Here is an 18,756-nt window from a genome sequence, read left to right on the forward strand (position 1 = left end):
CTTCCAGGGCAATGCCGAGAAAGCTACTTACAGAACAAGACTTCCTATTTTCATCTGTGGAGGGGAGGGTGGGCACCCATGGACAGTCTAAGGTCTGCCATCACGTTAGCAGGCTCTGGGTATCAAATTGCCCTTCTCTCACAGTGCCTCAGATTATACTCTACACTCTTGGCTTGGGTGGTTCTGTACTTATAGAGGTTCATGTGGACACAGACACACACAGACAGACAGACAGACAGACAGACACAGACACACACACACACACACAGCTCTCATTATCCCCTTTATGGGTACACCCCCAGTACCCTAACTTTTCTAAGTGCCACCTCCTAAAGTTCCATTCTTCTAAACAGTCAAACGCTGGGGACCAAGCCACCAATACACGTGTGCATTTCAAATGACACCATCGCAGCTTTTATTCCTCTTAGTTTCTATGACATCAGAAATGATTTAATTTTTTTAAATAATTGTATTGGCCTCTTCAGTATCTCAAATTCTGGTAGTAAGGAAATATATTTATGATTATTTAAACGCATTTTTGATAAGAATTTCCAGGGGTTGAGATACAGCTTAGGATTCCCTGGATTGCCCAAGGATGTTGGAAGCCAGCAATGAAAAACTAAATGATGGAAAGTAAACAGAACTTCCACATTATAACTGCAGAGGGGGCGGCTGTAGGGATGAGACGGCACAGTGTATACCAAAGTTAGGGAGATAAGCGGACAACAGGGAAGCAGATGCCTTCAGCATGGAGACATTCACACCATTGCTACAGGTTCCTAGCACTGAATAAAGTGACTGTGACACAGTTAAGCCTGTATTTAAATTTCCCGTCAACTTCATCCTTGAATGACTGTTACACAGTTGTGACTTAATCTTGACTATACAAACTGTGCAGGGCCCTTTAAGAAACTTCTTGTTTTCAGTCTCAAAGTGTCCTTCTCAGAACGGTCCTGACAAGAGCCAAAGTAAAGACTACCAAATAAAAGAAAATCTAACTTATGACACAAATACTTAAAAATTTATTTGTCCCAAAGGACATCTCATGGTTTCTTCATGGGAGTTAATTCTTCAGAGCATACAAAGGCGGATAGGGACAATGGGCCCATCGCAGCTTTATTGAAAAACTCTGATTTCAAGTGAAATTGCATGAGACCAGCAGGTAAAAATGGAGTCCAGCCCTGACAGCAAACTAACTCGTTTTCCTTGTTGGCTCAATCTTCCAGGCACCCATCAGATACCGAAGTCGGATAAAAAGGAGATCTTTGCCCATCTGCAGCCAGCTCCAAAACGGAACTAACTTAGAACCTGCAATTAAAAATAAATTAATTTAAACTGGAAGACATATACAGCAGTGTAAAGTTATATACTAAATGTGACTGGGGCTGGGAGGGAGAGAGCACTTTTCTACATGTGTGAATCCTGGGCATGTGTACACACACGTACGTACACACACACACACATACACACACAGGGCATGTGTACACACACGTACACACACACAGGGCATGTGTACACACACACACAGGGCATGTGTACACACACACAGGGCATATGCACCCACACACACACAGGGCATGTGTGCACACACGTACACACACACATACACACAGGGCATGTGTACACACACACACAGGGCATATGCACACACATACACACAGGGCATGTGTACACACACACACACAGGGCATGTGTACACACACACACACAGGGCATGTGTACACACACACACACACAGGACATGTGTACACACATGTACACACAGGACATGTGTACACACACACACACACACAGGATGGGGAAAGGCCAGTTACCTTTCTGAGCATCTAACATCTTAATTTAAATCTTTTTTTAAAATATAAAGCTGAGGTGACTCCTCTCAAAATAAAGCTAAGTCTGTCAGTGCAAGGGAACTTGGATGACTCTCAAGTGAGAACGTTTCAGATGCCAAGGGGAGAAGAGTTTGTGCGTGCAGAGTATTAGTAGCTCATGAAAAGTGCTAATTCCACAGAGCACTATAAACACGCACACAGAAGGCCTACAAGTGAGCCCCTCTCTCTCTCCTTCCCTACAGCTCAGCCGAGGCAAGCCTTGGACTCACTAGTAGTCCAACTAGGCTCTTTGTGACCCATGCTGGCCTCAACCTCACCCAGCAACAACCAGCCTCAACAGTGACAATGAAACCTGTAACCAGACAGCAGCTGTCCACAGCTCTGCCTCCGGCTACAAGGGAATAGCAGTCTAACTGAATGTCTGGCCCCCAAGGTCACTGGTGTGCTACCTACCAGTCAGTGAACATCTACCAGGAGGAAGGCTCAGGACTCATCACTTCTAACCAAACCCCACCCTCAAAGCAGACCATCCTTAGCACCCTGAGTACACACAGCTTTCTTCTAGATCCATGGCCACTGAAGCATTCTGGAGGCACATTCTCTATTGTTAATCGGGGACAAACTAGGAAGAACTCTAACACCACAATTATCTCTGAGACACAAAGGAGCCAGCAGCACACACCTGAAAGTGACTGTAACCATCTCAAGGTGGTCCTCTTTGATTCTAGAACAGTGGTGTGGATTTGTTAAGTTTCTATAAATTCGCTGCAGTTTGTAGGAGCCAGAGACAGCTAAACTCAGGCACCACACACCTTACAGCATTAAGAGAGGGGTTGGAGGCCAAGTGCCCAGGGGAGGAGGCTGCCAAGGTCTGCAGCTGGTCACATCAACCGCCCCACACAGTGAGTGGTTTGGGTTTGTCCCAGGGTAAATGCAGAAGGGGAGAGCTCGCACTGCGCACGGACAGCACGGTTGGAAAGGAGCCTGCACAAACTTACAAAGATTTCACAGGGTTGAAGACTTTGCATTTGGGGATCTAGGTGCACATACAGCTAACCCTCTGGAGGCTGAGATGGGACTGTCTGAGTCTGTGAGTTCAAGACAAGCCTAGGCAATGCAATGAGACCGCACCTCAGAAGCAAGGTCATGGGGTCTGGATGGCTACGACACTAGTGGTCTCTCCTCAGCTCTGCACAGCGGTTTGCAAGTGCTCAGCCAGTAACACTCAAGCCCCAGGAACTTGTCTGCTGGAGACCTGGGCCAGGAGGAAGTCCACCAAAGACTCAAAGAAGAGTCTGGAAAACCAGCAGGAGGAAATCCGATGGAACACAGCAGGCTCCGTGAAGAGCTGGGGAGGCGCTGGTGAAGGAGAGGGATGAATGGGAGCCGGCTGACAGCTGCACCGCCCGGGTAGGGACCAGCTATAAGCAAACAGTGCACTCACCGTCAATTTCAGTCCAGTTGACGGCAACCTCCGCTACTGGAATGTTAAGAAACTGCGCTATGTACAGCAGTTCTACATCAAATGCCCTGAAAGAGAAAATGCATTGCTTGCTTTAAATGGACAAGTGGGGGCATCGATCAGGTGTCCGCCAGGGCAGATGTGAAGTTTCTACGTAAAACTGAGGACCAGACCCCCAGAGGGTCAAACAAGTGAACACTGGGTGTATGGGAAGCTTCAAGGAGAACAAGGTCTATACCATTTAAATAAGCAAGGCTGACCAGGCTCCTGAAAGGGCCACCCTGGTCGCCTGCAGCTGCTTCTCCACTTTATCCTCTCAACCAGGGTCCCCGTCCCTACCCTGTGCTGTCTTGGATAGAGTGGGTCTTGGCATCTATTGAAGCCTACCTAGTCTGGAAGGCTCGGGTTGTGACAGGCAAAGACCCACATGGTTACTCTGTCTCAACACACACTTACAGCTCTTCAGATACACTATTTTCATCATGAAGGCAGGACCAGGCTACAAGAGCCACGTGCAGGGGCAGGAGTTGGGATGCTGGGGAAGCCTCTGGGATGATAACCCCAGAACAGACACCTGTGCTACAGACACCACCACACACGTCTCCTATTTTAATCCGGGACATTAAAGACTTTACACACACACATATGACAATTTAAATTTTGACACTACAGTTGAAGAGAAATCTTGGGAGCTTACCCGAAACCCATTTCTAGGGAAGATGACTGATCTTCAGAAACAGATCCACAAAAGTGGTGGAGACATCAAGCATGGGCATATATTAGATAATTATGCAGCTGTCCACCAGGAACAAGTTACACAGAACTTGTGACTAACACTCAGCAAGGACCCTTTCGGCAGTATTCTCCGGGCACTGACAATGTGCCAAGCACTTGGTAGTAGAATAGATTAGTAAGTCGCCAGGAGGGATTTCTTCTTTTCTAGAGCTTTCTTTTCCTCCCCAGGGTCTCATGCACACAAGCACTCTTCCAGGCTCCTCAGGAGCCTGTGATTGGAGGGCAATGAGACTGAAGTAATGACCCCGAGGAGAGAGAAGGCAGGCGTGAAGCCTGTAACTGGGCATGGCTGGGGAAGAGGCACAGCGGGAAGGCTTTGCGATGACCTCTAAAGGTCATGGGAAACCACCGCAGGGTTTGAAGCAGAATTGTGAATATGATTACAAAGACCCCCGGGGCTGCGTAGTTGTGGAGACAGAGAGAAACCAACAGGCTGCGACCATGTCTGGAAACTCTCAGGGGCCTAGTCAATGTCAGGGCTAGTTCAGGAGGCAGGGGGGGCGAGATGGGGAAGACAAGGTAGCAACCACAGGGCTGGAGCCGAGGGCACAGGCAGGGTCAACGGAAGGGTCTGAAGGAAGATAAGGAAAGGATGAACACCCGAAGAGAGAAATGGAAGAGACTATGTCTGAAGAGGCAGGAGAGAGAGCTCAGCAACCAGAGAACCAGGGAGAAGACAGACAGACCACCAACTGGAGAGGGACACGAGGGGAGGAGGGAGGCTTGGAGACAGGGCGAACATATAACACACGTGTCTATCTGGCTCCATCGGGACATTCCAGTCAGAAACCTACCATCGCTCGATGTGCAGAGATGAGAAGGTCCGGGCTGCTGCCTCTCGGGTTAGCAATTTGAACCCGCACTGCGTGTCCCTGATTCCTTTGACACAAAGGAACCACACCAGGAAATGGAACCCGTACATAAGCAGAGTACGGAAGTAGGAGCGCTAAAACAAAGGCAAAGGAGAGATCATTTGTCCATTCTGGGAGACACTGAAAACGGCTACCGGAATATGGGTTTTTAACCACGCTGCTGACTGGGGGCACCTCCAGTCTGGACAGCAGGGGTTGGCGGCAGAGGGAGCAGGATGCCGCTTCGTGAGCAGAGCATCATGGAAGAAGTTCAGGACCTGGGGGCCAGCTCTGCATTTACCTGTCTGTTTTTGTTTCTAAGTCATCATCAGTGTGACAACAAATAGAAAAGGTGTCCTCTGAACAGAGTTGAGTCCTGGTTCCCAGGCTGACAGCAAGCTGGCCTTGGGTAAATTACAGTGGGAACGTGTACCTTACAGAGTTAGCAGGAGACTCAAGTAGAATTATGTCAAAGCTGTAAGCCATGTGCTTGGCCAGAGAGCAACGGGAAGTCGGTAGCAGTTTTTATAAGAAGGCTGAGAGCTTCACTCTCGGCCACAGCTCCACTGGGAGGGAAGGGATGTCAGAGCCCCGCCCATAAGACTACAAAGTCCTCTGTCACCTTTCATGTCCTGATCCACATGGTTCTTAGCTTTCCAAGCATGGGGGGTAGGGAAATTTCATCTTAAGACACTTTGGGAAGCACACATCTGTCTTCTCAGTATCTTCCACATAAAATACTTCCAATAAATACTGGAAGATTTACTAAACGCCTCAAAGAGCAATTATGTTAAGGGAAGGGACTAACAGAAACCTGTCTTCTGGGAGAGTAGCAAAAGACGGAATGATATGGAGGACAGACACAGTAAAACACAGAAAGATGTGTTCAGATCTGCATTTGGCATCTGTAAGCCATTGAACCTGCATTTGGCATCTTAACTCTTGACGATTTTTCCACTGTCCTCGGCCTGGTCCCATGACTTATGTTATGTGTAGTGCAGAAGGAGAAATAAAAGGCTGTGCTGCCAGGCCTCAATCGGATACCTCCTGGAAACAGCTTTCCATAGGCAGGTTACCTCTCTAGTGTAGCTCTCTAGTGATCTGGACAGGAGTCTCACTCAGCGGCAGTTACAAGCAGCAACACAGCAGGCAGCTCCCACTTGCCTGTGAGTGGAGCAGGTCGCCACTGCATAACGGGCCGGAAGCCCTGAGCCAACTAGAGTGAGAGGTGAAGAGATGGCTACAAAACAAGACCTGTTGTAAAAATGTAGACCTGGGAGAGTCCTAACCGTGTGTCCGCATCCCGAGTGCTGGGAGTCCCAGTGTGCCCAGCTTCAATGCAAGTTCTAAACAAAGAGAGTTTACATCCTTAGAATAAAACCAAGGGCTGAGGATACAGCTCAGTGGTGCAGCACTGACCCAGAGAACACAGGGCCCTGGCTCTGAGTCTCAGTACAGGAAAACAAAGGGTCAGCCAACACACGGTCCAGCAGCGTGCAGTTCTGCAGGAGACCCAGGGTCATCCCAACACACAGCCCGGCAGAGCTCAGTTCTGCAGGAGACCCAGGGTCAGCCCAACACACAGCCCAACAGAGCTCAGTACTGCAGGAGACCCAGGGTCATCTCCAGACACACAGCCCGGCAACATGCAGTTCTGCAGGAGACCCAGGGTCATCCCCAGACACACAGCCCAGCAGCGCTCAGTTCTGCAGGAGACCCAGGGTCAGCCCAACACACAGCCCAGCAGTGCTCAGTTCTGCAGGAGACCCAGGGTCATCTCCAGACACACAACCCGGCAACATGCAGTTCTGCAGGAGACCCAGGGTCCTCCCCAGACACACAGCCCAGCAGCGCTCAGTTCTGCAGGAGACCCAGGGTCATCCCCAGACACACAGCCCAGCAGCGCTCAGTTCTGCAGGAGACCCAGGGTCATCCCCAGACACACAGCCCAGCAGCGCTCAGTTCTGCAGGAGACCCAGGGTCATCCCCAGACACACAGCCCAGCAACATGCAGTTCTGCAGGAGACCCAGGGTCATCCCCAACACACAGCCCAGCAGAGCTCAGTTCTGCAGGAGACCCAGGGTCATCCCCAGACACAGCCCAGCAGAGCTCAGTACTGCAGGAGACCCAGGGTCATCTCCAGACACACAGCCCGGCAACATGCAGTTCTGCAGGAGACCCAGGGTCATCCCCAGATACATAGCCCAGCAGAGCTCAGTTCTGCAGGAGACCCAGGGTCATTCCCAGACACAGCCCAGCCAACATGCAGGGGCTGCCTCTCTCCTCCTTTCTCATTTTCTACTTTCTTTCACCAAATAGATTAGCCCTGGCACATAATGGTTCATATTAAAGAAAGAGTTAAGTGTATGTGTATTGAGTGCTGTCTGCGTGTATGTTTGTGTACCACACACATACAGTTCCAGGACAATGTGCTGAAGCAGGAGCTGTAGATGGTTGTGAGCCACCACGTGGGAGCTGGGAACTGATTCCAGATCTTCTGCAAGAACAGCCAGTGCTCATGCTTCAGAGCTTAAAAATCTACTCAGAATTCTTTAAATTAACGCCAACCTATTTCCACTTGCAAAGCAAATTTTGTTCTTTTTGCAGATAATTATGCTAGTTCACAGCATCATCCTCATGTCATATAATGTAGTACTTCACACATACCCCCATGGCAGTCTGCATTATCTGTCTACTGGCCGGGATCAATTTCCTGCCGGGATATAGTTACACTTCCCATTGCTGGATTCAGGACCTCACTTCCTCAGCAATGTGCCAGCCCTCCTGCACACAGACTTTTTCCTTCCTTTCTCCCTTGTATAAAGCCGCCAATCAAGTCAGACGGGCCAGACTCTCAGCTTTCTACAGTAGATGTCTAGGACAGTGATGTTCTGCACGCTAGGCAGATTACCCTTTTCAAACACTAATGAGAAACGCATGGGACGTAGAATACTAAGTAGATATAAAACCGTTTAGTTTGGAGTTGGAGAGATGGCTCAGTGGTTAAGAGCACTGGCTGCTTTTGAAGCAGTCTTGGGTTCCATTCCCAGCACCCACAGCGTGGTTCACAAACATCTACAACTCTAGCTCCAGGGATCTAGTGCCCTCTTTGGTAAAAGCCAGGCATGCATGTCGTACATAGACACACATGCAGGCAGGACATTCATATGCATAAAATAAAAATGAAGAAAGTCTTATGAAAACGGTTTATTTCTGAAAGATTAGTGTCTAGGCAAACTCATGTCTCAGTCCCCTTCCAGCTGCAGGAGCTGTCTCTCTGCTTCCCAGTGAAGTTTGCTACCTTGTCCTTCGGCAAAGGAGAGTTTGGTTTCTATTCTTGTGAGGGTTTGCAACTCTGCTGTCTTGACAGAGTTTAAACTCTCCTCACTTCAGAATCGTGGAGGGAAGACATTCAATATTATTTTAATAATACTAGAATTAGTGTGCACAAAAGTGACCTGTGATCTGCTGAGAGGCAGACCCTGGTGTCATCCTAGAGCCTGACTGAGAGTCTGTAAATGCACACACACACACACAGAGAGAGAGAGAGAGAGAGAGAGAGAGAGAGAGAGAGAGAGAGAGAGAGAGAGAGAGAGAGAGAGAGAGAGATCATCTGTATCTTAGAAACAACCCGTGGAATGCTTCCATCCTAAAATAAAGTCCCACCCCTTGGAGTACACTTCTGCTAAACTTTCATAAACTCATAAACTCCAATGAAGTTAATGGGAAGCTCATTTTTGAGAGAAAAAACAGGGACCCATTTCTTGTCAGATGTTTATGTAAAAGGGGGTTAAAGATTAACAAGCTACTGTCGATGGCAGCTTGGGAAAGCCTCACCTGAGCAATGGATTCTTTCTCCAAATGAGCTCGAGACCCACAAGCAATGGCCATTTGATCCTGAGGAAAAAGCAACAGCGTCATTCCTTTTAATATTTAAGTGTCACATGTAAATGCACCATATCTAATGCAAACATCTCACTGTTGTAAACAATGAAAAATAGCACTAATATTTGTAAAGTCTATGGAGGGGTTCAGAATATGCACAGCCCGGAGACAGCTAGTCATACTTATTAAGAGGACTCTGGGGGGGCTGGAGAGATGGCTCAGAGGTTAAGAGCATTGACTGCTCTTCCAGAGGTCCTGAGTTCAATTCCCAGCAACCACATGGTGGCTCACAACCATCCATAATGAAATCTGGTGCCCTCTTCTGGTGTGTAGACAAGATGTTGTTGTATTCATAATAAATAAATAAATCTTTAAAAAAAAAAAGAGGACTCTGCTGGGTGTGGTGGCACACACCTTTAATCCCAGCACTTGGGAGGCAGAGGCCGGTGTATTGCTGTGGGTTCAAGGCTAGCCTGGTCTACGTAGTAAGAACCAGTCCCTACAGAAAAAGGAAGTTCAACTGTAGATAAAATCTGACTGTGCTTCTGAGCCCTGGGCCCCTGACTGTCTGTCACTCAATGAGTTCTTTTACTCACAGGCCATGGCTGGAGAGCGCTCAGCCCCTTTTCTAGTTTTTCAACATCTGGAAACTTCGTGGCTCCATCAGCATCAGCCATGAGGATCTTCTCTCCTCGAGAACTGAAAACACCCTGAATTCACAAATTCCAGGAGAAAGAGAGGTGCTTAGAACTAAGTTCAGACTCAATAGCATTTCAGTTCATTCTGTTTTAAGACAGCTAAGAGAGGAGTATTAGGTATAATACGGCAGAAGGGGGCCTAAGCTCATAGCCTGTAGATAGGAAGTCCCCACTTGTATCTTCTGTCCATTTCATTGTTGCAAAAAGTTTCACACTTCCCTAACTCCCTCTTTTTCTCTCTGACAGGCCTCCTTTGACCAAAAACAACCTCCTCTGCCTTTGGCCCTGCAGGCTCCTCACCGGAGCCTCTCCTCAGCCTACCCGTCCTCACACCAGTTGTGCAGATGCCTGTGTCTCCTGGGACACAGCGCTCCACATCAGCAGACCCGGGAGTCACCTGACTTCACGCTACCAGGCTCCGCGGTGCCTCTACAAGGGAAAGCGCAACTCGAGAGACCACGCTGTCCTAGTGTGAGCAGTCACTCTAGCCTCAGCAAAGAGGACATGACACTGCACAAACATGTCTTCTAGTGTGCTACAGACAGAGCATGAAGCTCACACTTTATCAAATCAAATACATAAAGTTGTAGATAACTTCAAACGCTGCTATTTGCTATGTGGTGTAAGCTGAAAAGGATGCTCTCAAAGTTCCTCAGATTTGAAACAAAAGCGTGAATTATTACCATCCTGACAGCACCGCCTTTCCCACGATTCCGCACCAGCGTTACCACTCGGACTTTGTCACTTCCGTATTTCTGGGAGTATTTCAGAGCGACCTGTGGATGGCATAAAGGACAGAATGCAGTTAGCTTGGAGAGTTATTCCGATGTGTTCAGGACATGTTACATGCATGTACTGAAACTCACATTATGCCTATAAATACACACAATTAGCATCTGTCAGTCACACAGAGTCAGTACAGAAAGGAGAGCAGTAACTCAGAGTCCACAAGCCACACCGATGGGGGTTTTTCACTCGGGCAGACACCACCACTGCGGCTCATCCTTCTTGTGACAGCTGGGCCTTTGGCATCCCCATGGGGGACTGTCCTGAGTGTTAAGTGACACTGGAAGACCCAGCCGGTCCACTGTGGGCAGCACCATTCTCCAGGCCTGAACCCTGTATGACTGGAGAGCTAGCAAGCGGGCAGGCAGTGTGGGTGCACTGTCTCTCTCTGCCATGCTCTGACTCAGGCTCCCGGCTCTGCGACCTCCTGCGGTCATGAGCCCCTGCTCCCTGAAGTCGCTTCTTTGCTCAGGGCATTTTATTGCAGTGACAGAAGTGAAGACGGGCCAGGAAGCAATGAGCTCAGCTTTGGGCTCCTCCAGCAGGCGGGATTAAGCCACACGTCCTGAATGACTCCAAGTTTCCTATGGAGCAGCCATTGTAACACACACACACTCACCTTTGACGTCTGGTCTTGACTGCCATCGTCAACTACGACCACCTCGAATGTGAACTTAGGGTCCTGCTTCTGCAAGAAGCAAAAATCACTAATGTTAACTTGGCAAAATGATGAGAGAGATTAACAAAGCTATAGCAGTATTTCAAATTTTCTTCAACATTTATGCGTGTGTATGAGTGTGTGGGTATGATCTTGGTGCATATACAGAGGTCAGAGGATAACTTCTGGGGGCGGTCTCTCTCCTAACACATAAGTCACAGGGATCAAACTCAGATGGCCAGCCTTGGCAGCAGGGGTCTTTACCCAGGGAGCCACCACGCCAGCCTGTATAACTGTCATTAAAAACACATGGGAATCACACATGCATGGAGGTTTGAGGACAACCTGCAGGAGCTGGTTCTCTCCTTCCACTGTGGGTTCTTGGGAATTGAACAAAGGTCTTCGGGCTTGCACAGCAAGTGCCTTTACCTGCTAAGACAGCTGCCCAGCCCTAACACAGGTATAATTTAAGCAACAGGAGTTCTAACGCTGCTAGGGACACGTGCAGACAGGAGTATGCAAGCCACATGAAATAAAAAAGGAACAGGATATGAGGGGTAGACACCTGCCCCGACCACGAGGGGAGAGGCATGCATCAGGGACGCTTGGGCAGGCTGGGAAGGGGCCATGTCTGAGAAAGAGGTCTGTGAAGTCAGAGGTCACAGGGAGTTTGGACCTGGGTGACACTCCTCAGCCTTACAGGAGGAGCCCAGTTCACGTCTGCTTTACCTCACAGGTAAGTTCAAGTCTGTAATAGTCCCTTTCTGTCAAGAAATACATCTTAAAATCCAAAGCTAATCAAAATAAGGAATTTTCTAGAAAGAGCTACAAAGAGATGAGGTATAAATTTCACATCTTTAACTGTCCCAAGACAAGTCCAAAGAGATATAAATTACTGTGCTTCTGAATATAAAAAGTGCAAGCATTTAAAAAATACACATCTTTAGCTGGACATTGGTGGTGCACGCCTTTAATCCCAGCACTCGGGAGGCAGAGGCAGGAGGATCTCTGTGAGTTCGAGGCCAGCCTGGTCTACAGAGTGAGTTCCAGGACAGCCTCCAAAACAATACAGAGAAACCCTGTCTCGAAAAACAAAAAACAAAATAAAACAAAAAATACACATCTTTTAGGGTTGGATCCGCAGCCCCTGTAGCATGCCTGTCTAGGGTATCTGAGCATCTGCATACATTTTCAGATGTAAATACCCCAATATTGGCCACTCTCTGCTGAGGGCTGGACTACAATATTTTATATGTGATGAGTTTATAACTTAAAGTTTTTAATACTGTAACGTTGTATCAATTAATCCATGTGAATCCCCTTGAAAAAAAGTTCTCCAGACTATGGTATAAAGGCTCCAATGGATCTACACATGAATACACGCACACACCTCCTCTTAAAGACGTCCCAGAAGTGAGCCTGCGCACAGTCAGGGGCACAGAATCTACACTAAATCACCAGGTCAGAGAGTCAGAAGGAGGGAGGGTACAACAGGGAAAAGTCTGCTTCGTGGCTGGCCTCTGGAGGCAGCACGCCGCAGGCCTGGCTGGCCTGCCTCACAGCGTCCCCAGCTGGGATCAGCAACTGGTGGCCTGTAGCCTTAACTAGAGATGTGACACTGAAAGAGAAGTGTGATACCTGTCTCTCTTCCAGGTAGTTCAGGGCTTCATCCATCATCACAGGCACTAGAGGGGAAAAAATGTTTTACAGATTGCTTTTGAAAATGAGTTTGCTATCCCAGCATCCTCCATTCACATAGGGAGATGTGCCTGTCACTCAGGCCATTCTCGCTCAGACTGTCTCTTGTTCTCATCGTAGGACTTTTCTGGAACACTTCGGTCCTTCCAGAAGTTTCCCCTCCCCACCAATCACAGCTGCCAACCATGCGCTCCACTCAGTGACTGCAAACACCTCAGGATTCCCTTTCTTCCCAAAGGACTCATGGGGTAACGAACTCAAATAGAACTTACACCGTTTCTCTTCATTGTAGGAAGGCACGACCACGGACAGCTGTTTGGTAGGTGAGTCCCAGATGCTGGGTAATGTTTCCTTCTGACCTTTGGCATTGAGGAAGAATTTCTCTTCTTCATGTCGGTGATGTGGTGGCATTTTTGTAGCAGTTATAAATGCGATGACAGAAACCTAAAGGTAGTTGTTAAAACCTGGTTACTTCAACCTCTTTAAACATTTGCTGCGCTAAAACATTGTCGTTTGCACATATAAATTTTTACTGTTGTTGTTTGGGAGAATATGTAGACCCAGGTTCGACTCTTTTTAACAGTGCTCTGGAGGTGATTATGCTATTACATGGCAGTCAGCCTCTAATCAGCCCCTATGGACTGAGACTGTCCTTGGCCCCATTAGTAATGTGCTAAATACTTCAGGAGGCCTCTTATCTGCCTCTCATTCCCTAAGGCCTCTTCTATGCCAGAGATAGAAGTCAATACCAGAAGATCTTACAAAGGATAGCACATACTTCCTGCCTGGAGCATGCGTATGACAGGTCACATCCATTTGGCAGCAGTGACACAGGAGGACCGAACTGCCTGAGCCTCTGAAGAAAAAGTCTCTTGGGGCCCCACAGCAGGGACTGTAACGCATGAGAATGCATTCTGGTATGTATCCTGAATTTGAATCCAGAACACAGCAACTTCTGGAGTAACTTAGACGACTTCTAGGCTCCTGGGCGGAAGCGGTTAAGAGCACTGGCCGCTCTTGCAAGGAACCCAGGTTTGGCTCCCAGCACCCACATTGGCGGCTCAGAACCATCCATAACTCCAGTTCCCAGGGATCTGGCACCCTTTCTAGCCGCTGAGGACACCAGGCATGCGCACATTGCATATACACAGACATGCACTCAGGCAACAGCACTCACGCCCACAAAATGAAGATAAAATTATTAGGAAACAAACTTGTGGGTGCCTTTTACATGCACTTGGGAAGCTGGCTTTGGAAATGCACCATAATTTGCATCACCATTCTCACTGGAGAACTCTATTTGAAAATAAGCAACACATGCTTGTAGTTCTACTCAATGCTGCTCTGGTGACTTTCTCTAGTATCCCACTGTGTGTTCTGATGAGGGCGCACAGGGACAGCAGCCACACTGACAGTTCTGAGTCATCCTAGGGGCCAGTGAGGGCACTGGCTGCTCTTGCAGAAGACTCAGTTCAGGTCCCAGCACCCATGTGGAGACTCACAGCTAATGCCTCTAAGTACAGCTCCGGGGACCCAACATCTGGCTTCAGCACTCATGTGCACGTACACACACAAACACACACACAAACACACACACACACACACACACACTCATGCACATTTAAAAAGTATATTTTCTAAATGAAAAGAGTTTGGTTGTGCACTCTATTGTACAGATTGTGACTTCTGAATTCAGTTTTCCAAGAAAGCAACCTTGGGAAACAATTAAGCCAGATCCGGGGTGGGAAGATTTATGTTAACACAGCATATCGTGCAGAAAGCAAAATTAATCTGTAACCACGAACGAGGGCTGCATGGGAAGGGACAGGTGGGTCACCTCAATTGCTCCTCAGGCCTCTGAGGAAGGGATAATTTCCAAAAGGATAATCATTGCAGTGGCTGGAAACACAGAGAAAAAAAATGAAGTTTGTAATAATACAAGAATAAAAGCTGGTCATCGTTTCAAGACCTCAGGGAAACATCTCAGCATCTTAAAGACTTGAGCTTCCAGATGTAAAAGGTGCTTCAGGTGACTGGGAACCTAAGGACTTTTCATAAAAACAAGCAAAACCCCCACACCCATCAAGAAGACTCATGTGAATTTAACAAGTCTCCGTATCTTACAACAAATTTGGAAGTTAAATATACCAAGTTAAATATGCTTGGGGAGGCAGTCTGTGAGTCCCACACTGGCAAACTCAGAGTACTTAAACTGACAGGGTATTTGGAACCAGAAATACTAGTTAGGTTTTAAAGAGTTGGAAGTACCTTACTGCAGTCACTGTTTTAATGTGGGTCCCGACAGAAATAAACGCTGATGATTTAGAGCTGAAATAGTATCTGGATTTGTTTTTAAATGATGCTAACAAGTGGTACTCGGTGGAATGAATGACAGTGGGTAGCCGGACGATGAGATGAGTTTCAGGACCCAGAGCACTGCACACCGAGTGTAACATGCACGCAGGAAGATAAAGGGGACCTCTGCCACTTCCAGCCAGCGCATCCAAGCCCACACAACCTCATCGTGCACACACCCGTCTAAATCTGCACACCAGCTCAACAGTAAGGCGGCCTCAACTCAGAATTGTGCAACAAAACCCAGACTTGTTCCAAACCTGTAAAAAAAAGGCATTTTATCAAGAGAGAGAGCTCGTGGCTCACCCAGACACACAGCGGCAGTCACCAGGCTACACCATGCCTAGACAGTGCCTGGACTCATATGGCAGGGCGGAGAAGCCTTCCTGGCCAGCAGTCGAGCCGCCTAGTCAATAGCGAGGAAGCTTTTCCAAACCTCCATTTACTGAATTACTGGCAGGCTCTTCCCAAACTATGCAGCAGAGTTCTGTCCGCAAATCTGCCCTCTTCCGTTTAACAGCAAGGTCCTGCAAGCTTGTTCTCAGAATGGCAAAGAAAATGCTAAGGGGCTTGACTCTGGGACAAAACGACCCCTGGCTGAAAGGTGAAGAATGAAGTCTGGGGCTATCTCTTGCTCACCCACCAACCCTAGGCAGCCAGGCCCGCTGCTCCATTCCTGGCTGCGGCACACCAAGGGGCTCGGCAATGCAGAGTCTGGGGGCCCAAGAGGAAGGCTAGGGCATGCCAGGCCGGGTAGCCGGGGCCCGGAGAAGCTGAGTGCAGACAAGGTTCCAAGGGGGGAAACACAGGGTCAAAGATTTCAGGGGATCTGGGAGCAAGAGGCCCGAAACTGAGTGGGAAGGGCGGAGGGGAAGCCCTGAGCACCGGGACTCCACCACGGTCTCACCAAAATGAGCGCGGCGGCCGCCAGCGCCACGACGAGCCCCGCCAGCTGCAGCAGCAGCGAAGCCATCCCGCAGCAGCTCCACACTTGCGGAAGCGCCGCGCGACGCCGCGTCCTGCCCCGCCCCACGGGAGAGGCCGCGCTGGCCCCAGGCCGCCGCCCGCAGCGACACCGCGCGGCCGCGCCCCGCCACGGCAGGCACGCGGATGCACCCGCAGCGCCCTCGCGCGGCGGCACGGAGGACTGCACGGGTCCCACGGGTCACGCCGCTGCCGTCTAAGGCCGCCGGGAGCCCGGGACGCTTCCGGAGCCTCCGGGTTTGATTCCGCGCGCGCGCAGGCCCGCGGGGACCGGGTCGTGGGATCCAGGGTGTTGGCGTCCCCGGCGGTTGTGACCGTGCCTAGCCGGAGCTGGTGTTCCCGCCCGGTCCCCGAGCGTCGCGGGCGGCAGATGAAAGAGCGCAGGCGCGGCGAGCGGGCTGCGCAGGCGCGGCGCGGGCGGGAAGGTGACGGCCGGGTTCGAGTAAGTGGCCGCGCATGCACCGGGCCGCGGCGGCGGCGGCGGCGGGAGGGGAGGCGCTGAGTCGCTTTCGCACACGTTTAACGTGTTTCAGAACTGTGGAGCCACTGCAGTAGTGCAGGAGATTCCTGGTGAGTATTTGTGCGCAACTGCTTCAGTAAAAATGTCATGCTTCAAGGCATGGGTTTTCAATTCATTTAAATTGATGGGGCTTAGTGTGTTTGCCCCTGCATGAGTGAAATACGTATGCAGTCTGTTTCCTTATGAACATTTAGAAAGAAAACTGCCGTCCCGATGGAAGAGAACTTGGTGGATTCACAACCACAATCGTCGACATAGGGTGAAGATCCTTTTCAGCTGTGGGACACCCCCACACGGCCCCCTTTCTCCTGTGTGCAATATTATTATTATTATTAATTATTATAGCCAGTTCTACTGTTGTGCCCAAGTCACAAGGATTCCCAAAGAGACCAGGCAGACAGACCACGGATGTAAATGCACTGGCTTATTGTTTATCCTATCTTTCCCGCGGGAGGGAACCCATCTAGCAAGCTGATGTAGCAGCCTTCAGAGCCGGTGAAGGTCCCTGTCCACTGTCAGGTTTTAAAGACAAAAGTTACAGGATGCATCAGTAGGTACGGGTTGGTATCTGCTTGGTTGACATTTGGGGGGGAGCAATCAAGAGATTTTTCGAAGTCATGTTTTTGGCGAGTAATACCTGTGTACCCATTTTTCTCATAGGTTGGTGCTGGGAGGGAACATTCTGTGGTTTCCATGGCTTGCAGGTGGTCTGTTGTACCGATATTTTTCAGGGTTGAATTTCCTGGAGACTACAGGGGAGTTTCTTTTGTGGTCAAACAGTCCCCAGGATCCAAGTACCTAGGAGGCTTGGGGGGGGGGGATGGTTGGGAGTTCCTTTGTGTTCAGTTTTGGCCCTTGGCCTGTTGCATACAGGTAGCCTCTGGGAGCGGAGGGCTGGGGGAAGGGCTGATCTGGAGCACTGCTATGCCTAGGCATTTGATGATGGTAAGAGGTTTTTATTACACTGTCTTTGTACTTTATCTAAACCTGATTAGCTCAAAAGAAATTAAGATATTAAGTAGTAATACCATTTTCAAATCACCGACCTGAACATGTCAGAAACTCCAGAGACAACTGGAAAGCTCTACTCAGATAACCATACAAACCAAAGCAGTTGAATTGCTTTGTAGGAAACTTTGTGGTTTTTGATTTTCCTTTGGTTTTTAAAGGATCTGAATAAATGCCATGTTTACCTTTCCAGGTTCAATCAGCACGGCTGACGGCTCTGCTCTAGTGAAGCAGGGGAACACCACAGTCATTTGTGGGATTAAAGCCGTAAATTCACTGTATGTCTGTTGATGGCAGAGCTCCAGATCAGCTTCATGCTTACGAGGCTCTAATTAATCTCCCGCCCCCTGCATCTGTATCTCAGCCCCTCCTCAGACGTTTCAGAGTTTGGCAATATCATTTCTGAAATTAGATTGTCAGTGATACCTGCACACACACATTTGAAGACGTTATAGGAAGATGTGGGAAACCCTGCAAACAAGGCCGTAGGAAGTGGAGTCCATGCCAGTTGTAGGAATTTGCAGCACTGCCTCTAGATGCCCCTGATAGAGGATATGTTGGTGAGTTAAATGAAGGGCTGTAGTGAAGTGCTGATAATTTAGATTGTGACTCCCTATGTTCAGAAATAGAATAATGCCTCCTCAACCCAAAGCTTTCTGCCTCTTAGCAATAACAGAGGCAAGGATCACCACAGGAACTTAATTTTGCCAACCTCTTATGGGTTTTCTTTGTTTATACATTGAGTTGCACTTTCCTTATCCAAGGCTTAGTTGTAGGTAAAGACCATCATTTGCAGATTGAAATCTGTCTGTCCTCAATTTAGACTGGACAATATTCTTAGTCTTGGATTGTCTTCTCTTTAAGGAGCCTGTGATGGGTTTCACTACCCTTCCTGTCCCTGGTTCTCTCTTGTAGAGATAGTAGATATTAACACTTTGCTGTGTGGTGTGTGTCAAGACATAATTAGATGACAGACACGGGTGATAAAAGCATGACACTCTGGAAACTCCTCAGAGTTTCAGTTTTTCCTTCCTGTGGAACCTCTCAGCTCTTACAGCTAACCCATTACCCTCAATTCTTAGAAAAGTCCCCTACCCGATACTGCTGGTGGCCACACCAGGCTGGGACTCAGGAGATTTCCGCTCTCCTTTGTTTCTGCAGTTAAGATCTCTCCAGTGGGACTCTTGTGTGATACCACTGCAGCGGTGGCACAGATTTTTGTG

At 48.8% G+C, this 18,756-nt stretch overlaps 1 protein-coding gene across 2 annotated transcripts; it reads right to left on the reverse strand.

Annotated features, from left to right (window-relative positions):
• Nucleotides 1–999: 999 nt before the first annotated feature.
• On the reverse strand, nucleotides 1,000–16,364 carry Alg5 (ALG5 dolichyl-phosphate beta-glucosyltransferase). Of its 2 annotated transcripts, XM_040754421.1 has the most exons (10): nucleotides 15,929–16,364; nucleotides 12,939–13,110; nucleotides 12,607–12,653; nucleotides 10,930–10,998; nucleotides 10,208–10,300; nucleotides 9,423–9,536; nucleotides 8,779–8,838; nucleotides 4,884–5,035; nucleotides 3,277–3,362; nucleotides 1,000–1,308 (listed from the first exon to the last, which is right to left on the reverse strand). In XM_040754421.1, exons 1-10 carry the CDS (start codon nucleotides 15,992–15,994, stop codon nucleotides 1,193–1,195), a joined length of 975 nt encoding a protein of 324 aa, XP_040610355.1. In that variant the 5' UTR covers nucleotides 15,995–16,364; the 3' UTR covers nucleotides 1,000–1,192. The 2 variants fall into 2 exon arrangements, with proteins under 2 accessions (XP_040610355.1, XP_040610356.1); XM_040754422.1 differs by lacking the exon at nucleotides 15,929–16,364 and having other exon boundaries at nucleotides 12,941–13,071.
• Between the last annotated feature and the right edge of the window lie 2,392 nt (nucleotides 16,365–18,756).

This window comes from Mesocricetus auratus, unplaced genomic scaffold (assembly GCF_017639785.1).
Source record: "Mesocricetus auratus isolate SY011 unplaced genomic scaffold, BCM_Maur_2.0 Super-Scaffold_100011, whole genome shotgun sequence".
Classification (NCBI taxonomy): Eukaryota; Metazoa; Chordata; class Mammalia; order Rodentia; family Cricetidae; genus Mesocricetus; species Mesocricetus auratus.

Excerpts from the sequence above, each read along its gene's own strand:
- Alg5 (XM_040754421.1), bottom strand. The coding sequence starts at position 15,994 with ATGGCTTCGCTGCTGCTGCAGCTGGCGGGGCTCGTCGTGGCGCTGGCG. Across the intron at positions 8,839-9,422 it reads GCGCTCTCCAGCCATGGCCT|GATCAAATGGCCATTGCTTG; the intron begins GTGAGTAAAAGA and ends CTTTTTCCTCAG. Across the intron at positions 1,309-3,276 it reads CAACTGGACTGAAATTGACG|GTTCTAAGTTAGTTCCGTTT; the intron begins GTGAGTGCACTG and ends TTTTAATTGCAG.